This window comes from Penicillium chermesinum (assembly GCF_028974085.1).
Source record: "Penicillium chermesinum strain IBT 19713 chromosome Unknown utg000003l:1.0-5111272.0:1.0-5115320.0, whole genome shotgun sequence".
Taxonomy (NCBI): domain Eukaryota; kingdom Fungi; phylum Ascomycota; class Eurotiomycetes; order Eurotiales; family Aspergillaceae; genus Penicillium; species Penicillium chermesinum.
Window position 1 is genome coordinate 3,626,551 of NW_026695313.1, and position 18,761 is coordinate 3,645,311.

Here is an 18,761-nt window from a genome sequence, read left to right on the forward strand (position 1 = left end):
CCTGATACGCTGTTGGCCGGAAGATATGTCTGCTGCACTCGACTATGTGGATGAGCGGCTTGATACGTTTGCAGCTCTATGGGCTGCAGTAGTCGCGACTTGGTCACCTCAAAAGATTGAGTTTGTGGGTACTCTGCTGACACAGGTTGTATCTTTCTGGATTCCTTCGATCATCTATCTATGCCTGGATTATATTATGCCTTCTTTCTCAGAACGGCACAAGATCCAGCCCGCACCTAAGCAGCCAACTCGGCAGGACATTGTGCGTTGCTTCGTGGTGGTAACCCAGAATCAACTCTTGTCTTCGGTTCTTCATGCAACCCTTCTCCTCGTGTCGAGCCAGGCAGGATCAAGTTCCTCCTACCGTATCGAGGCTTCTTTACCAGGTGCAGGGGAACTCATTCGTGATTTTGTCATCTGCCTGCTCCTACGCGAGACGTTGTTCTACTATAGCCATCGCCTGTTACACGTCCCGTCTCTCTATCGACGCATCCACAAGAAACACCACAAATTCACTGCGCCCATTGCATTGGCCGCGCAATATGCCCATCCCGTCGAACAGATTTTTGCCAATGCACTTCCTATCTCACTGCCGCCGCAACTACTCAGGAGCCACGTCCTGACCTTTTGGGTATTTTTGGCGTGGGAATTGTTCAACACTGCGACTGTCCATAGTGGATATGACTTTTTTCACAACAAGGCCAAAGACCACGATCTTCACCACGAGAAGTTCAATTTAAACTATGGGTCAATCGGGCTGCTGGACTCAATACATGGCACAAACAAGCTTGGAAAGCGACACTCGGATTAGCTTGGGTGCCTTGGGAGCAGTAGCTTCGAGAATGAAGATAGCCTCCGTTGATTAGTGTCTACAATCTCTAGATTCAATCCGCCAAGATAGTCGGATTCTTTCATTTTATGGTCTTTCATATGACGGGGCTGTGGCCTTGGCCCGGCCAGCCTCCGCGTCATGCCAAGCCAATATCGATGGTTACTGCGTACAAAGAGACCTTCGAGATCGAAGATCGATCATGCCACCCCCCCCCCTCCACACCTCCCTCCCGCCGGCCAGGGAAACAGATATTCAATTATTAAATGCCTACTGTTTTCGGGTGGTGGAGAACGCGTGGCCCTGAGCAAAACACGGGGTGTCGCGTTTGTTTCATTGTGCTACCCGGCAAGTACCATGACCAGCACCGGCGTTCAAGACACGTCTCACACCGATCCCCAAAGTAGCTCTCCGATTTTGCAGCATCGAAAATGAGTCTGATTGAAGGCGTTAAATATTAAGGACCCCGGGTATATCCACCTTGAAGTCCTCACTCACTTGCCCAGACTGCCCAGACTGCCCAGTCTGTCCCTTGCATAAAGATCGGCAGAGTTAACTATCCATCAATGGGCGACGAACGGGGATTAGTAGCTACCCAATAGGAGGTGACGGCTATATGCAGGGCTTAAACCTATACGGCGCGTACTTTTGGATTGAGGCGGAGCATTCTGGAGTGTCACACGCTATAACAAGACACTACACCCCAAGGTCGCCCCTTCCCCATCCCTACATTTTCGACCTCTCCTTCGCTCCTGCCTTGTCTTTTTGGTCTTTTTGGAGCTTTTTGCTCGATCCATTCGCTTTCCCCCCCTTTTCACTCGTTTCAACGCCCATATATTCACCAACTCGTCCAATCGTTCTCGCCAGAAAATCGTTTCAAGATGAAGGGAAAGATCGCATCTCTCGCCTCGTTGGTGCTGAGTGCATCCTGCTGTGCTGGGATCCCCTGCAGTCTCTGCGAAGCGCGATAGCATCACCCCGATTACTGTCAAGGGCAATGCCTTCTTCAAAGGTAACGAGCGTTTCTACATCCGCGGTGTCGACTATCAGCCCGGTGGCTCCTCCAAGCTTGCCGATCCCATTGCCGACTCCGACGGCTGCAAGCGCGACATCGAAAAGTTCAAGGACCTGGGTCTGAACACAGTGCGTGTGTACTCTGTCGACAATTCCAAGAACCATGACGAGTGCATGAAGGCACTGGCGGACGCGGGAATCTACTTGGTCCTGGATGTGAACACCCCCAAGTATGCTATCAACCGAGCCGACCCTAAGAGGTCTTACAACGACGTGTATCTCCAATACATTTTCGCCACTGTTGAGATGTTCGCCAAGTACGACAACACTTTGGCGTTCTTCTCCGGAAACGAAGTTATCAACGACGGTCCTTCTTCCGCTGCTGCGCCATATGTGAAGGCGGTTACCCGTGATATTCGCGCCTTCCTTCGAGCTCGCAAGTTGCGTCACGTACCCGTTGGATACTCTGCTGTACGTATTACGAACATGGAATTCCACACACCAAAGCTAACCCTTAATTAGGCCGATATTGACACCAACCGTCTCGAGATGGCTGAGTACATGAACTGCGGTACAGATGACGAGCGCAGCGATTTCTTTGCTTTCAATGACTACTCTTGGTGCGACCCTTCCTCCTTCCAGATCTCCGGCTGGGACCAGAAGGTCAAGAACTTCACTGGATATGGTCTTCCCTTGTTCCTTTCTGAGTATGGCTGCAACACCAACGAGCGCAAGTTCCAAGAGGTCAGCTCGCTGTATTCCACCGACATGACTGGTGTTTACTCTGGTGGTCTGGTCTACGAGTACTCGGAGGAGAGCAGCAAGTATGGCTTGGTGAAGATTGATGGGAGCAAGGTCAAGGAGCTTGGCGACTACAGTGCTCTGAAGGAAGCTTTCGACAAGACCTCCAACCCCCAGGGCGATGGTAACTATAACAGCACCGGTGGCGCCAATCCGTGCCCCAAGAAGCATGCGCCCACTTGGGATGTTGATAGTGATAACCTGCCCGCTATTCCTGAGCCTGCCAAGAAGTACATGACCCAGGGCGCTGGCAAAGGTCAGGGTTTCGAGGGCGACGGCAGCATGGAGGCCGGGACTGAATCCACCGCTACAGCCTCCCCGGGCTCTGGGTCGTCTGTGCCTTCCAGCACGTCCAGTACAGGTGCGGCTGCTACTACTTCCGAGGGTGCGGCTGCTAGCCTCTATGCACCCCACATTGGACTGGCACCCCTTGTGGCCAGTGCTGCGACTGTGCTGTCGACTCTGTTCGGCGCCAGTCTTCTTCTTCTGTAAAACTTTCGATGGCCTCGTTTGGCGCCTGTGGATCTGAGCAGTGTTATCCTCGGGCCTGTGTATTAGATTGTCGTGTTGCTTTCTTTTATTTTCTTTATTCTGTATTACGAATGCGTTTGCATCTATCTGGCTGCTGAAGTTAGGTAGTTGTTGTGGGGCGTCATCTCTGGCCTTCGCTGAACGGATAGCAGCTTCTTTTCTTTAGGTCTTCAGAACCGAAAATGCATCGACGATTACATCTTACCAACTTAGTCCTTATCGTCAGGCCAGTGCTCCTACGAATGAATTGGAGGTTCTCTTCCGGTTTAAGTGACAGCCATGTCTCATTAACCATGATGATTTCGAATCTAACTCGACAAATCATCGCCAGCTCAGTATTCAACATTCGTGGTATACACAGCCATTATGTACAATGCAGGAATCCAACTTCAAGCGGGAAGCGGGCCGGAGTCCTTAAGCTGACGACCGAGCCAGACCGGTGTGATCCACATTACTGTAGATCCACTGACTGAAGTTGCTAGGAGCCGCCTGGTTGCAAGGGATACCAGTGTGCTTCTGATCAAGCAGGTTCGTGCACTGCCAGATCAGATGGTCGACATCAGTATCATAGTAAGGCAGGCCCAGCGAAGCATTGACACTGGTGATATTGATGTTCTCAAACTCAATGCCGGGACAAGGGTGCACATCGGAGCAGTACACCGAAGCCGCGATGTTGAAGCGCGACGTTCCGTGGATGTTCTGCCACTTGACGTCCTCGACGGCCAGTTTGGAGGTGTTGCACCCCTTGTCCGAGTTATCGGAGTAAACACACTGGGACAGCTGGATGGGCAGGCCGACGTTGATGAGCTCAAAGTCCTTGAAGGTCACGTTCTTGACGAGACCGCTGCCGCCGCCGCCGTAGTCGCCGTTGCTGGGCACCCACGTGCGCGAGCCCTGCCAGGTCTTGACGTAGGCGCCGTCCATCGCGTTCTTCACCGTGACGTTCTGGAAGGTGATGTTCATGTTGTAGTCGGGGGTTTCCGCGTACTGGCCGATGGAGCCGATGGTGACTCCGGTGCCGCCCTCGCAGTAGATGTTCTTGGCGAGGAGGTTGGTCGTGTTGCCCTTTGCGGCGATGCAATCGTCGCCGGTGATGATGGTGGCGTTTTCGACGAGCAGGTCGTCGCTCTTCCAGGAGTCGTAGCCGTCGCAGTTCATGGTGCCCCACTCGCTGTCGCTGGTGGCGTTGACGAACAGGTTTGTGAAGGAGACGTTCTTGCTGTCCCAGACAAACGTCGCCCAGAATTGAGGTCCGATGACACGCAGGTTGTCGACGAGCAGGTTGGTCGAGTCATAGACAGTGAAACTTATGGGCCGGCCGGGCTGGTTGGACTGGTTGCGGTTGGCGTTGTACCACTCCTGGCCGTTGCCGTTGTAGAAGCCACCCTCGCCGTGGAAGGTGACGTTGGTGCCCCCGAAGAGCCAGGCAGTGACCTGGTCTTGCAAGATGACGCTGATAGCGTGAGTTCTCCAGTAGGGGATGTTGCTGGAGAAGCGCAGTTCGCCGCGCAGGTGCACGTCAACGTTCAGCAGGTTGGTTGTGTTCAAGACGGAGTTCACATGGAACAGGTTCTCCGAGAAGATCACAGTGCCATTCGTGCCGCACAAATCAAAAGCTTGCTGAATCGATGGGGCATCGTCCACCGCTTGGCCCTTGTAGATGAGGGACTCGGGGTATAGAGTGCATGTTGTTCCCTCATTGACCACCCAGCCCTTTACCAGGGTGGTCCAGAGTGCAAGAAACCACCAATTCATGGTGAATATGTATACCACTTTGGGCGACCCCAGGAGAGTATGCTTGTATTACCCCCATTTTTGCGCAATGCTAGTTTCCTTATATATAGTCGCACACTCGGCAGAGAAACCTATTCAAGCATTCTCCACAACCCCACATATGGGAAATAATCCTGCACATTGCATCATCGGTGCCAATGACCCCTGGGTAAGTCAATAGCCGCAAGGGAAGAAATCCAGCAAAATGTAGGGTTTTTCTGCAGGCCGGCTTTTGCTGCGGGTGAAAAAGGCAGTTAGGACGCCGATAAAGCGGGGAGAGCTGGGAGTCGGAAGTTCTCCGCGCTTGGCGATTGGCTGCAATCCACCCCACCCCCGCTCTCCAGGTCAAATTTACCGTATGTCCCTGATCCATCTTGTTCGCTTTTCACCTAACATGTATAGTAGGCAGATCCATATCTGCGCTACTGCATTATATATATAGTTCTTTGGGAGGTTCTAGCGTGCTAAGCGATTTGACATCGCTACATCGGGGGCACATTGGAGGGAAATGGAGGCAGGAACGATTAGCCGATGACGGGCCTGTTCCGATTCTCGGGGCTAGTCTCGTCACGGCATCATACCGAACGGACTGGAAATGTCGGGGTTACGCTTCGTCATGATGTCCCGAGTCTGCCGTACAAGGCTTTGGCCTTTCAGCCGGTGCTATCGAGAGCAGTATAGTTGGCGTTCTTAAGGGGTGCTGAATGCTAAGGTTATCTGCCGGGGGTCAAGCACTCAGATACTCCACTAAGACACAGTTCATGCGATGACGAGGTACATTTACCACAAATCAAATCTATTAGGAAATAGTCAGAAACCTTGGAACAATCGGCTACACCGGGATGCGTCGATATGGGTTAGTCACAGCCTAGCGCCCCCCCTGGGCTTCCCGAGCTACGAGGTACTGGTACAGCTCCCAAGGATCTGGGAGCTAGCCAACAAGAGCATCCTGCAAAGAACTAGCATGTATCACTTTCAGAGTTTCATGAAGCTGCTCCAAGAGGGTTATGGGCACGAGCTGCAGTTTGCATAAAGCACTGAGCACCCTCACATGACGAGCGGTGACAAATGGGCGATCTCCCCGCCTTTTTACCCCGGAATTTTCATGTACCTCGTACAGTCGAGTTCGTGTTGTAGTCTTCCAATGAGGTCCCAGGTTTCCCAAAAGCCAGCCCTTGCTCAAAGACACCAATGCCCTGTCTGCCCCAAGCATTACAAAAGACGTGAACACCTCGTTCGTCACGCGAGCTCACATAAACCTGACCGACCATATCGGTGTGGTTTGTGCAGCAGTTCCTTTCAGCGAGCTGACTTACTTAAACGCCATGTTCGGTCGTGTGATGGGAATGGATCGAAGCCGGGTGCCAAGAAGCGCGCTTGTGCTCGATGTGCGCGCCAGAAGAAGGCTTGTAGTGGAGAGCGGCCATGTTCAGGATGTGTGAAAAAGGGGCTGGCCTGTATTGACTCAGCCTCTGAACATCCTGAACGCTGGCTAGAACAAAGTGACTCAGTGCAACCGACAAATACAGACTCTTGGATTGAAACAGGCCCCTGTTTGGAGCAAGAATCAATAAGAGCACCCGACCCGACCCCATTCGGTATCGAACAAGAACCTGAAAACTTCCAGGTCGCTCCACTTGGCACACCTTTCAATGAGTGCCAAATCGATGATGCCAGCTTTGACTGGCAAGAATATCTGCTTCTGGCTTCTGAGTCTCAAGTGCTCCGAGAAAATCCTTTGCTCAACACTGGCCAGGGAGATCTGCTTCGCTTTCTAGACCGCTTTACCAGCAATACTGGGTTTATAGCAAGCTTCGACTGTTGCACTCAAGAGCAAAGAGAACAAATCGCCTCGCAGCTAGCGTTCGATTCTTCCGTCCAGAGACAGCCAGCCACGACGGCTATCCCCCCTTCGCCAGAGCTTTACCTGTCCCACCCTCTCGTGGAGAATATTAGTGATCCGTCAACCAGCGATTGCATCCCTCTAAATTGGCTTAGTGACCCATTGTCGTTGAAGACACATGAAATTCTGCTCCTTGTAGAGGAAGTCGTTAAGATAAAGCCTCGAAACAGCTCCGTGACTCTCTCGTGGTCATCCTCCCTTAAGAATTGTTGTCTGCAGTTCTTCTCTCCTTCCAATCTTCGAAGGCTCCTAGGGTTATATTGGGCGATATGGTATCCAAATATAAACCTGATCCATCGCCCAACATTTGACCCTGTATCAGCCAAGCCTGCTCTTCTTGCTACTATGGCAGTCACCGGTAAGATTCGGTCCTGTTGAAGCACGGTATCGATCCTAGTACTGAAATCGTGGAGGAGCCTGTGTCTCCCCTGACCTTCTAGACAACGAGGATGCCCGGATATGGCTCAATTGCGTCGAAGAGATCGTGTTCATCGATGACGATTTCAATGAAGATTCGACGTCTTCCTCCGATCGTATAGCAACACAGCGCCCGAAGATTCAGATCTTACAAGCGGCGTATATGGTCTGTATGTTTCAAAACTGGGAAGGAACAGACTCTAGCAAAGCCCGGGTGCGTCGTCATCGCTTTGCTTCGTTGGTATCCGTGAGTTGGTTGTGAATGAGAGTCCGCGATTACAAGCTGATCACCCGCTAGGCGACCCGAGATGTGGGTATCCAAACAGCTAGACACCTGAAGTATTCGCTCCTGGGAAGGATTGAATTTGACTGGAGAGAGTTTGCGGCTCGCGAGGAGCTCATTCGGTAAATCGGTTCGTCCTCCTGGAAAGCGTAGGGCTGACCAGGTCTAGGGTTTTCACTTGGACGTTTCTTCTTGATACTGCCTTTGTGATCTTCCATAATCTCCCGCCTCGAATGGTGATCAGAGAGATGAGAATGCATATGGCTGTCCCTGAATCATGCTTTCAGGCTATGACCGCAAACGAATGCCATCAGAATCTTCAAGTGCACCTTCCGATAGACAGTCCTTATTGGGACCTCTCCATGCGCAGTGCGTTTGAGTCTCTATCAAAAGATAAATTTCTAGACCCAACTCGTGTGGCTATCGCTGAACTGGGCCCACTCAATCTGTTCGCCTTGGCCTCAGGTGAGATTTCGAACACCAGGTGTAAGTTTCGCTGCTAACTTGAATAGCAATCCATTCACAGATCTTCCAATACCGCAGCTCAGTCAGTACATCCCAGAACTTGTCACCAATATGTAATACTCTACGTAACTGGCGCTCTGCATGGGATATGTTCGCCTCTACTTCATCTTCTGGAGATTCGCCGCATATCACCATCGGCGGTGGTTGCCTCCAACTGGATACTATGTGGAAGCGGATCGGTTTCTGTCGACACTGCCCCGAATATTGGCTTCTCGCAAAGCTTATGGCAGATCGCCTGTCCCTGTTAGGATCAACGCAACAAGGAAATGAGCAGGTCCTTCACGACAACGGTCCACTAGATCCTATACTAAGAAACTACGACCAGACAAGCATGCGCCAGGTGAATGATTTGATCTTGGGCTTCAAGGCATTCCAGCTCTAGGATTCTTACTATGCCTTTTCCGTGCTCTCTCGACCAGAGATCTGGCCTGCAAAAGATCGGCCTGGAGGCCCACGGAGCCGGCCACGCCAGCATTCCCTCGAGGCTATGATGGTCGTCGCCTGTTGCGAGACAATCGATGATGGCGATGAACATGTATGCTCCGATGGCGGTAAAGATATGCCGCCATGAAGCTCCAGGAAGTATGCCAAAGGACTGCCGATCTACGCTCCGGCACTCCTCAGGGAATCACGGATCCATCCATCAATTAGCCATAGATAGAAACCGAGGTTAAAGACGAAGGCGCCGAATCGCCCAATATCCCAGATTCTGCCTGAGAGGTCGATCCTTTGGTCGTGCGAATCTGGATTAATGTGAAAGTTCCCAAGCCAATCCCGACGATCTCTCCGGGAAAGAATAACGAGCGTAGGGTCAGCTCGTCGGCCAGGATATGGTAGGTGATGAAAGCGAAGAGAATCAAAGTGAGGATGAGTGCGGTGCATTGTGATTCTGCTCAGGTTGACATGACAGTCAAAATACGATGTAAGACGGGGGTGGAAGTGAAGAGCAATTCTGCTTGCTACGCCGCCTGAACCCCAACAGAGGTGTTGAACAAATAACTAAGTAGTTACTAGTATCTAGCTTTAGGCCCGCAATCATGACAACCATCGAACTTGAAGTCCACATGTGGTTGTGCACGCAGAAAGTGTTCTATATGTTATTATGTCTGCACCTGCTGATATTCGACGTGTCCATGGCCGGATTACGAGTCGTAGCATCAGGGAGCACTGTTTCCCAAGCATTGTGGTAGATTGAACACTTCCTTTAAAAGAAAAAAAGAAAGAAAGAAATTGAACGAGTTGCTCGGTCCAGCGTAGATCGAGCCAGCGACAACTTGCGCTTGTAAGCCATTCTAGAACCACATGCTTCGTAGTGGGGGGGATGAGAAAACGGAGACAAAATCTTAGCTGAAACCGCGTGCAACGGGGTCAAGTTCAAATTAGGTATAACTAGGAGGAAATCTTCGTCGATTGGAACGCGGCCAGGCCTCTCAGGATTGGTTTATCAGAGGATGGACCCTATGGCGTGTTCCTTCCTACCCACCAACCCACCCCCTGGCACGCCCAAGATAAGTACATCCCTGCCCAAACCCTTCACCCTCGGAAGAAAGCCGACAAGACCAGACTTGGCCGGAACTTAGCGACTAACGGTCCCACCTGAGCTCGGAGCCCTCTCGTCAGGGTCTCGGCAACCTGTCAGAATGCGGATCGACAATGTTTAATTAACTCCCGTACACGCCCCCTGTCTCCGGATCTCTGCATTCTGCAGGCTAGGAGGTAGCGACCTGTCAGCAGGATCTTCCTTCATCCGGCTGCTCATTCGTGGATGTCAATTTCCAGTATCCGCTACGGCCCAACTTTGTACTTTGGGCGGCTGCTCTCGGCTAGAAATGTGGCCTCCAGATTTCGTATCTACTAGTCTTTTTCTTAGGGATGCCCCAAAATCGCGGATGGAAGATCTTTCGCCTCAGGCTGCTTGTGGCTGAGGTGGTGGCTTGTGAGTTAGGACTCGGAATTGCCCCTGTTTTACCATGAGGAAGGGATGTCTGCAACAACGATGACAGAGGGAGGAGTAGGTTCGCATTTCCAAGGGTACGAAGGGGAATGGCTTCTCTAGAGGCATTACCACTGGCACAGGGAACGGGAGGCGGGGTTTCACAAGGTGAGGGTTGTGTCTAGGACTGAGTAAGATATCACGGCCGGGCAAGAAGTTGATGCATCATGATGTATAATATCCTTTCCGCGGCCTCGGTTCTTTGTGGGTTTTCCACGCGAAATTAGTAGATCTAAAGCATGTGCTTCCTGCACATGGCTCGGGGTATATCCACAATTGGCTCGGGTGATTTGTCCCCGCCAAGTTCAAACAGCAGCCCCCCTTCATCAGCACGGGATCTTGCAGTGAGCTCGACTACGAGAATTTGGGGCCAAGGACAAGGGTTCTACAAACACTGACTCAAGATTGAGTCGGAGACTTTCAGACGCAGATCAAGCCCGGTCGCCCGATCCAATCGGACGGGCTGTGATATGGGAAATCTTCTCCCGTCCTCGTACAGACAGGATTGCCCCTACCTCTTAGCAAGCGTTAGCAGGAGCGCCGGCGCGGGCCAGAAATAGCCCTGATTTATCGAAACTGGAGGCATCCAGGCCGTTATTGTTTCGTGTTTTGCATCGGGCGAAATACCAGGAGTAGCCTGGGCCACAGGGTCTCTGATGGGACATGTGGGGAGTTGTCCCTACTACATACGGACCTCGCGGCTTGCACTGTGTACCCCTCCGCTCAATCTTTTATTTTTGCGGCGCCCCACCCACTGACCTCGGGGGTTTAGTTCGTGCCGCACAAGGGTCAGAACCCAATCATCATGACCGCTCGAGGCTCAAAGGCTTGCTAGTCCGCGGCACCCAGGTGGTGGAGTTTCCTTTCATGACATTCCCCACTCATTGCTTTGGAGAAGGCCTGTGACCTAATTCGAACGCATTGGGGGGGGGGAAGGGGAGAAGGGGAAGAAAGAAGAGGATGTTGGTCCTTTTGGTTCAGTGTCAATCGGTTCCTCCATCTTCTTCGCCGGGGAAAAGTACGACGTTTCGGTCGCCCGAAGAGAAGTGAGCAGTGATCGACACGCATATGTACTCCTCCCATGTGGGTAAGGGGGTCCCAAAGAAGGGAACGTCAAAGTCAAAATCGGTGCGTAAGCTATCTGTAAGGTGGCGGATATCTCGATTCTCGACCTACACGGGCGTGGTCGATCGCTGTTCTACGTTCGATCGTCGCATATCCGGCCAGGCCGGAAAGTCTACTTCGCTTCCAGAGGACCACCCGGAGAGCAGTTTCCTTTTCTTTGGAAGCCAGAACGAGAGGTCGGCAACCGGCTCTCCATGATGGGGAGGAAGGATCTGAGCAACTTCAAGCTCGACGGGGGACAGACGCGAGAGCGTGGCCCAAGCGGGGAGAGGAGGTTCCATTGAGCTCGGGAGTTCAGGATTCCCGGGTGTTTCAGAAATTTCCTTGCGCCGCACAGCCCAAGGGGGTTTCAACAGTCGACGATCACAGCAGTATGCAGCAGGCTTTCCGCATGGCCACCTCAGGGTCGCCCAGTCCCCACTGGCGGGCTGCGTTCAACCCGGTTGGCCGCGGCTGAGGGGACGTGCATGCTATAGCGTATCGCGTATACGGGCTAGCAGCCCGTAGTTTAGAATCCTTTGACTGTAGAGGAGGCAGCATGCGAACACGTAGACATACGTGGTCGCATGCAGACACAGGGCTTCTTCAGTAGATTCTGGAGAGTTACCAGGATCAGAAGCTGCGCCGGTCACGATGTGGAGGGGAAATGCAAGGGTGCACGGTTAGGGAAGAACTCATTGTTCGAGAAAACGACCCACCGCGGGCGGGCCTATTGGGTTGAGAAGGCCCCATGCGATATCCATAGTGCTATCTCAATCTTCGGCCAGATCTTCAGCCGAATAGCCTCGTAGAGAGGTTGGTAATATGGTCAAGGATTGCTGCGCGTCCCATCATGCGGATGGCGACCAATTCCTAAGCGAGCCCTGCTGAAGATTGGAGTCATTGCATCCGGATGCCGCTTGTCTTTTAGCTAGGGGGGGGGGACAATCCTCTTTACGAGTAGATTTGTACAAGCACATTCCGTGCTACGGAGTTGACATCCGCTCAGGCAACCCGCTGGTTTCGTGGTTATTGTCTCGGTGCAGCTAATGCCCATTACGCGAAGCCGCTATCTGACCATGACTCGTGCGGATCGAGGGGAGGGGGTTAGAAGGGCTTTTGACCAAACACAAGCTTTAACGTCAGCAAAGAGACCATACTGCCTCGTTCTTCTGTCTTTCCCCAATGTGCTTACGCCACCCAGGAATGCCCAGCCTAACGCCGAGTAGTGGTCCAGACACCTGGGCATTCAATCCCCCCTGAGCTGGGCCCTTCAGAGCACTCCGGCTCGAATTTATGGAATAAGTGGGCCATACCTAAGAGAGCTTAGCCTTGATGAATTATTGCATTAATGCATTTCCTTCCTCAATTCCAGAGAACTCCCAAACTAACCTAAGAACCTTACGGTCTAGCCGGCTTCTTCGTTTCCACCCCCCGCTTGGAGTGGATTCTCCCGTGGGATGCGTTACTGCTGGGAAACTTTAGCTTCCTCATTCTCTCCCCCCTTCTCCAACGACGTTCTTTCCCTCCTAAAACTTTACTTTTGACCAGCCAGGCTAGGTTCCGGCAATCTTTCGACGTTTCCTTTTTTGCTCATTCTCTGTGTTGCATCCGCCGAGCCTTTCCTCCTCGCCCTCCGACTGAGTCCCTCCGAGCATTCCTCGGCCCCAAGCCCATTCTTCGACCCGTGATCCGTCGCAAGAAAAAGTCGCATTACCTCCCACGTTCCCGAATCATTGTCTCGGAGGATAACCTGGTCCAATTGTGAACCCGGCGGCGCTATTCGCAACAGGACGATATCTCTTCTGGGTGCGGAGAAGAAAACATTCGAAGCGCTCAGCTTCGACAGGACGTGGGCACGCCCGATCATTCGCTGCGCTGGCCAGTTAAGGTGGACAAGGGTGCTTTGCCGGTATGCTGCTACCTATCATAACCCCTCCCCGGGAAAAAAAAACATCTCGATGGTTTGCATGTCGAGTCCCACTTCGATTAGCCTGGGCTAGAGAAAGTGGCAAGCCACTCGCATCCCTGATTCACATGAGCCCGGGCCCCACGTCAATTCCGCGGAGCGTGGGCTCCAACGCGCACCCCTTCCCATTGACTATGATTGCTAACCGCTATTGCCTCGTAGGTTTTGGGCTTCTTTGCCCCCAATTCAAAGCATGGGCTGTTTGGTGTCAAAACCCGCCGAGGCGGACAAGGAAGCTTTACAGCGCAATGCTCGAATTGAGCGTGCTCTCAAGAGCGACAAAAAAGCCATGGATCGGACAATCAAAATTCTGTTATTAGGTATGTCCCAAGTGCTTGTCTGTAACTCTTTCTGAGGCGTTGAAAATTGGCCTAACAGATCCTGTTAGGTGCGGGGGAGTCTGGTAAATCCACAATTATCAAGCAGATGCGAATCATTCATTCTCGGGGTTTCCCTAACGAAGAGCGCTATCAAACACGAGCGGTCATTTACTCAAACATAGTGATTGCTTTCAAGGTGTTGCTGGATATCATGAACGCAGAAAACATAGCATATGAGCACGAGAAAACAAAGGTAAGGCCGGAGTCCGAGGATCCCCGACAGCGTGAGGACGAAGCTGACCGCATGGGTGTGAAGACGGCGGGGGCTCTACTAGACAATACCGAACCCGATGTCGGATCAGATGAGGCTTTTTCAGATTTGAGAATTCGCGATGCCATGAGGGAGATGTGGCTCGATGCAGGGGTTCAAAAAGCCGTCGCGCGAGGGCACGAGTTTGCCCTGCACGACAATTTAAGCTAGTGAGACCGTGCAATGAGTCCCTTGTTTCCGAATCGCACTGACTTGATATTAGTTTCTACAATTCATTGGACCGGATATTCGCAAATGGATGGCTGCCTGACGATCAGGATATGCTCCAAGCTCGACTTCGAACAACCGGTATCACCGAGACTCTATTCGAACTTGGCCAGATGAGCTTCCGCATGATGGACGTCGGTGGGCAGCGATCAGAACGAAAGAAGTGGATCCACTGCTTCGAAGGGGTGCAATGCTTATTGTTCATGGTTGCCCTATCTGGGTACGATCAATGTCTCGTGGAGGACCAGAACGCGGTAAGAGGAGCCATTGCTGACAGTAATATGCCTTAAGGATCTGGATGGTTGCTAATATGGGAGTATACAGAATCAAATGCACGAAGCCATGATGCTGTTCGAATCACTCGTCAACGGGGAATGGTTCAAGCGAAAACCGATCATCCTCTTTCTCAACAAAACCGATCTCTTCAGAGCAAAGCTCACCATTTCAGCGGTCTCTGAACACTTCCCCGACTACACAGGCTCTGACACTGATTTCAACGCTGCCGCACGATACTTCGCCGATCGATTTCGTGGTATCAACCGCATCCCTGATCGTGAAATTTACATTCACCAAACTACTGCCACGGACACCACCCTGTTGAAACAAACCATGGATTCAGTCCAGGACATGATCATTCAAAAGAATCTTCATACCCTCATACTATGAGGACACCGCATTTCAAGCACCAGTAACCTTTATGATGAACGTCGAATTATCCTCACGAAGTCCTTTCCGTTTTTTCGATGAGCTCCTAGCCTACTTCTTTTCTGTTGCATTTCTTGGCGGCCTATCATCTAGTTCATTGGTCTCCTGCAGCATCGTCATGCGCTTTTTCCTTTCCTCTTTTTTTTTTTTTCTTTTTTTCCCTCTTCATTTCTTCAGGCGTCTTGTTAGAGGAGAGATCGTCTCGCGGACGCATTATTGGGTCGGTTGTTTTGCATCCCCAAAAAGCCCATTTCATTTGGTCATATAATGCCCACTGCCACTTCAGCGAAGCTTTTCTGTTATTTTATCTTTCTTCAATTGCTTTCTCTATACCTGTCAGCAGGATGATACCACTTCCTTTGGTGCCTACGCATTTGTTTTACAGCCATCCGACGACTGCTTCTTGTATTATCATTGTCATTAATTCCGCTTACTTTCCTTTCCACTGCACCTGATATCCCACTCAACTATCCCACTCTGCTCAAAAAATCTACTTCCCTGGCTTATTCTATCGTTCCTGAATGTAGACCATAGTAGTTATGTCTATGACGCAGCCATCGCACTAATCAAAAGCTTTAGGTACGAGCTGTCAGTCGGCAACTAGGAGGTAGCTGATGTCAAAAAGTCCAAATAACTCCAAAAGTGTCTTTTGACTACCGACAACCTAGGGGTGGTATTTTACTTGGCTCCTCAAGATTTTATTCAGGGTCAGAAGCCTTATTGCCTGCTCTGTGATACTTAAAACATGCATGGTCCACGGTCGTCCCAAGCGCCACTGGTCGGAACCATGTTTATGCCTGAGGCATATATATACTTACATAATCACGCATGATCAGAGACGCCGAAATCCGGACCGGTGAATTCGCCTCCAAAGACTCATCTTCACCGTCCTCCCAGCTACTGGGCCCCACGCCAACGATGTTGTCGACTTCTTTACGCCGGGCTGTATGGGCGCCCTTGTCTGGGCTGCCTCGCCCTGGCCAGCATATCCCGTGCACTGGTATTGTCGGCGCAACCCGTCAAGCTCACCAACGTCGGTACTCCTCATCTTCCTCTAAGCCGCCAGTACCACCTAGCGATGGATCGCGACGCATGGATACCTCGACTCCGTCGAAGGGGGTGAACTCGTCTGGGGAGAAGAGCAAATCTGCTCGCCGCCGAGGCAAGGACAACGGTGCCCGAAACGGTTCGAAGTCTAGCCAGCAGCATGCCGCATTTTCAAAGCTTCCCAGCGTTCCCTCCACCCAGCACCGACAACCGCATGGTGAGCAACCAGGGCGAATGTTTTCTTCTTGTTGCTTTTCTTCCAACGTTCTCTGCTAACCTCTGAAAATTTCCATAGACGTACATGTTGCCTCTTTCTTCTCCATCCACCGTCCTATCTCCGTGACTACCACCGTCCCCCCAACCTCTTCCTCCGATGCCTTCGACGCCATATTCTCCTCCAAGAAATCCCTGAAGAACGACCCGGAGGAAGTGGTTTTTACTCTCTCCTCGGCTGTCCAGACCATGGAAAACTCAGCACACGCCGAAGCTGAGGACCCATTCGGCCAGCTCCAGCGGAGCTTCGCCAGCGATGCCGACGGCGAGCTTCGCATGCTGGACGGCCCGGAAGCTCGCATGTCGGTTGAGGAATATACCCGCCGTCTTCGTCCCTTCCAGCCTCCACCAGCCCCCGTCCCCATGAACATGGAGCTCCAGGCCGTGGCCGAAGCCGAAGCCGAGAGTATGGAGGCCCAGGAGATGCAGAACCAGGAAACTACCTACTCAACGGTCCTGACCATCCGGGAATCTCGCAGCGCGGACGGTCGCAGGACCTACGAGGCGCACACCGGACCATTTGTCCGGGACGAGATGGAGGCTCCTGCTCTGAACGGCGAAATCTCTATCGACGCGCCTGCAGGCTCCACCTCGGGGATGACGTACGGCGAGCGCCGCCAACATAACCACACCATCCAGGCGATCAGCACGAAGAGACGGCGCAAGGTGAAGATGAAGAAGCACAAGTTCAAGAAGCTCATGCGCAGAACGCGCACCCTTCGCCGCAAGCTCGATAAGGCTTAGATCAGGCGTCCTGGGGTTATCCTTGTTCGGGTTTTTGGGATGCATATCTGGCCTGCGTTTTGCATCTATATTTTCTGGGGTCAGTGGTCTGAGTTTCAGGGCATATCTCCTTGTTTCTTTTGCCGTACATTGCGATTTCTTTCCAATTTCCACCCCCTTTCTCTTTCTTCTTTCCGTCTTGTCTCCTCTACTCATCAAATATCCAATCATCCGCCATATTCGTCGTGACAGAGGTCTTGCTTTTGCTGGCTTAGACTTGTGTTTTCCTATGTGTGGCATACTTGGTTCTTTTGCATCGCTACCCAATAGATACTACTCTCTTGATATTCGTTCGCAAATTTACAGGTCTTAATTATGATCGTATCTTGTGTACAGATCAGACCAGGCTGCCGGTCTTGTATTATAGTAAATTTGGACCAACCTTGAAATGGGAATGACCTTCCAAGTTGACACACTTAGGCTGTCGACTAGGAGGCGGCAACACTACGAGACTCGCAACATAACATGCAGAGCTCGGAGCTATTGAAGAGAGCATATTGCACACATTGAGACTGCTATATTGTACTGAATACAAGTCCAGAGAGACCAAAGAAAAAAAAGCACAAGAAAAACCAAGCCGAAAAAAGAAAGATTGTCCTAGACAGCCAGGTCGACGAGGTACCGGTCAGACGCTGCGCTGCCAGATCAACTAAAAGCAGGATCTAGTCCCAAGTTCAATCGAGACGCAACATAAAGTACAGTATCCAGCACGCATTCATGCAATGTAAGCCAATCCAATATCTACCCGCACCCGTTTCACCCAGTCCGGGCTACAATGCTCGATAAGTGTCCGCGATTCTACATCCCACCGGGTGTCAACAGTAAAAGAAAAGGTTCCTTCCACAAATCAAGATCGTATCATAGTTGAAATCTTTTCCTTGGCGCTCCGCACATGTTCCCCTTGCCTGACAGAAGGCGCAAGGCGGATTGGGGAGCCTCTTTGCCGAGAAGCATGCACCGTATCTTCCGAGGACAAGATGTCATGTTACCGGCTGTACGTAACCCATTTAGCAGGTAGCTTTCGAGCGGGAGTTCATGAGAAGGGCGACAATAAGTCCGTAAAGACCTGTAGAAAACCGGGGTTGTTAACACTGCTCAGGCCATAGTGAGGAAGTAAGACATACCCAACACTTCAGCGAAAATAAGAATCAAAATCATTCCGACGTAGAGACGAGGTTGCTGGGCAGTACCACGCACACCTGCATCACCGACAATACCGATAGCAAAACTGCAATCAAGGTTAGTAGCCGAATCTGAGCGAATGATATGTTCGACTTGAGCGGAACTTACCCAGCAGCCAGACCAGCCAGACCGACAGCAAGACCGGCACCCAGTTGGATGAACCCGGTGTATAAGGGAAGCTTCTGTGTCAGGTCGTTGGCGACCAGGACCGACACGACCAGACCGTAGATACCAATGATACCCGCCATGACAATGGGGACAATGTCTGGGTTTCGATGTCAGCAAATATGATTGGGTGGATGAGAGACTCTGCGCTGTATCGCATTCTTCGGGTCCTTGGAGCGTCACATACTCTTAACGATCAGGTCGGGCGGAGAATGGCCATGCTGCAAACCCCGACACCGGCCTTGGCGGTACCATAGGCAGCACCAAAGCAGGTGAAGACGATGGCGGACGTGCAGCCCAGCGCACCGAAGAAGGGCTATTATTTCAATGTTAGTGGCGTGATCAGTTCCCGGAGAGGTGAAGGTGCTAATATGAGGGGCGGGTGATTGCATTGAAGCGGTTGGAGCGGATTCGAGGACGGGAAGTGGTAGGTTGGACTCACAGCATAAACGGGGCTGTTCAGGATCTTGAGTTAGTCAAAGTCCAACAATGATTGTAACACCATGAAGAGCAAGATAAGCTTGGTTGACCGACGGGAGCACAAAGCACCCAGGGGCAGGAGTTATGACGACGTACCAGAGCTCGGTGGCCATTTTGATAGACAGA

The 18,761-nt window shown here is 51.7% G+C and overlaps 10 protein-coding genes across 10 annotated transcripts; 5 read left to right on the forward strand and 5 right to left on the reverse strand.

Moving 5' to 3' along the window:
- Positions 1–25: 25 nt before the first annotated feature.
- N7468_004307 (sterol desaturase family protein) lies at positions 26–811 on the forward strand (the record flags this gene model as incomplete). Its single annotated transcript, XM_058473604.1, has 1 exon — positions 26–811. The coding sequence occupies one exon, from the start codon at positions 26–28 to the stop codon at positions 809–811; it is 786 nt and encodes a 261-aa protein (XP_058332607.1).
- Positions 812–1,710: 899 nt separating this feature from the next.
- gel1 (1,3-beta-glucanosyltransferase gel1) lies at positions 1,711–3,136 on the forward strand (the record flags this gene model as incomplete). The annotated part of the gene is made up of 3 exons (XM_058473605.1): positions 1,711–1,750; positions 1,782–2,314; positions 2,366–3,136. 3 exons carry the CDS (start codon positions 1,711–1,713, stop codon positions 3,134–3,136), a joined length of 1,344 nt encoding a protein of 447 aa, XP_058332608.1.
- A 453-nt stretch (positions 3,137–3,589) lies between these two features.
- Positions 3,590–4,930, reverse strand: N7468_004309 (pectin lyase fold/virulence factor; the record flags this gene model as incomplete). The annotated part of the gene is made up of 1 exon (XM_058473606.1): positions 3,590–4,930. One exon carries the CDS (start codon positions 4,928–4,930, stop codon positions 3,590–3,592), a length of 1,341 nt encoding a protein of 446 aa, XP_058332609.1.
- A 192-nt stretch (positions 4,931–5,122) lies between these two features.
- N7468_004310 (uncharacterized protein) lies at positions 5,123–5,566 on the reverse strand (the record flags this gene model as incomplete). Its single annotated transcript, XM_058473607.1, has 2 exons — positions 5,123–5,286; positions 5,530–5,566. 2 exons carry the CDS (start codon positions 5,564–5,566, stop codon positions 5,123–5,125), a joined length of 201 nt encoding a protein of 66 aa, XP_058332610.1.
- Positions 5,567–6,092: 526 nt separating this feature from the next.
- Positions 6,093–8,458, forward strand: N7468_004311 (putative C2H2 transcription factor; the record flags this gene model as incomplete). The annotated part of the gene is made up of 5 exons (XM_058473608.1): positions 6,093–7,209; positions 7,265–7,515; positions 7,567–7,673; positions 7,721–8,016; positions 8,064–8,458. 5 exons carry the CDS (start codon positions 6,093–6,095, stop codon positions 8,456–8,458), a joined length of 2,166 nt encoding a protein of 721 aa, XP_058332611.1.
- A 221-nt stretch (positions 8,459–8,679) lies between these two features.
- On the reverse strand, positions 8,680–8,958 carry N7468_004312 (alkaline ceramidase family protein; the record flags this gene model as incomplete). Its single annotated transcript, XM_058473609.1, has 1 exon — positions 8,680–8,958. One exon carries the CDS (start codon positions 8,956–8,958, stop codon positions 8,680–8,682), a length of 279 nt encoding a protein of 92 aa, XP_058332612.1.
- A 2,094-nt stretch (positions 8,959–11,052) lies between these two features.
- Positions 11,053–11,475, reverse strand: N7468_004313 (uncharacterized protein; the record flags this gene model as incomplete). The annotated part of the gene is made up of 2 exons (XM_058473610.1): positions 11,053–11,206; positions 11,246–11,475. The coding sequence occupies 2 exons, from the start codon at positions 11,473–11,475 to the stop codon at positions 11,053–11,055; spliced, it is 384 nt and encodes a 127-aa protein (XP_058332613.1).
- Positions 11,476–13,335: 1,860 nt separating this feature from the next.
- Positions 13,336–14,666, forward strand: N7468_004314 (guanine nucleotide-binding protein subunit alpha; the record flags this gene model as incomplete). Its single annotated transcript, XM_058473611.1, has 4 exons — positions 13,336–13,462; positions 13,531–13,942; positions 13,996–14,254; positions 14,325–14,666. 4 exons carry the CDS (start codon positions 13,336–13,338, stop codon positions 14,664–14,666), a joined length of 1,140 nt encoding a protein of 379 aa, XP_058332614.1.
- A 957-nt stretch (positions 14,667–15,623) lies between these two features.
- Positions 15,624–16,769, forward strand: N7468_004315 (mitochondrial 37S ribosomal protein mS38; the record flags this gene model as incomplete). Its single annotated transcript, XM_058473612.1, has 2 exons — positions 15,624–15,969; positions 16,048–16,769. 2 exons carry the CDS (start codon positions 15,624–15,626, stop codon positions 16,767–16,769), a joined length of 1,068 nt encoding a protein of 355 aa, XP_058332615.1.
- A 1,046-nt stretch (positions 16,770–17,815) lies between these two features.
- N7468_004316 (H(+)-transporting V0 sector ATPase subunit c) lies at positions 17,816–18,748 on the reverse strand (the record flags this gene model as incomplete). Its single annotated transcript, XM_058473613.1, has 6 exons — positions 17,816–17,874; positions 17,933–18,036; positions 18,099–18,255; positions 18,408–18,471; positions 18,598–18,610; positions 18,732–18,748. 6 exons carry the CDS (start codon positions 18,746–18,748, stop codon positions 17,816–17,818), a joined length of 414 nt encoding a protein of 137 aa, XP_058332616.1.
- Positions 18,749–18,761: the final 13 nt, after the last annotated feature.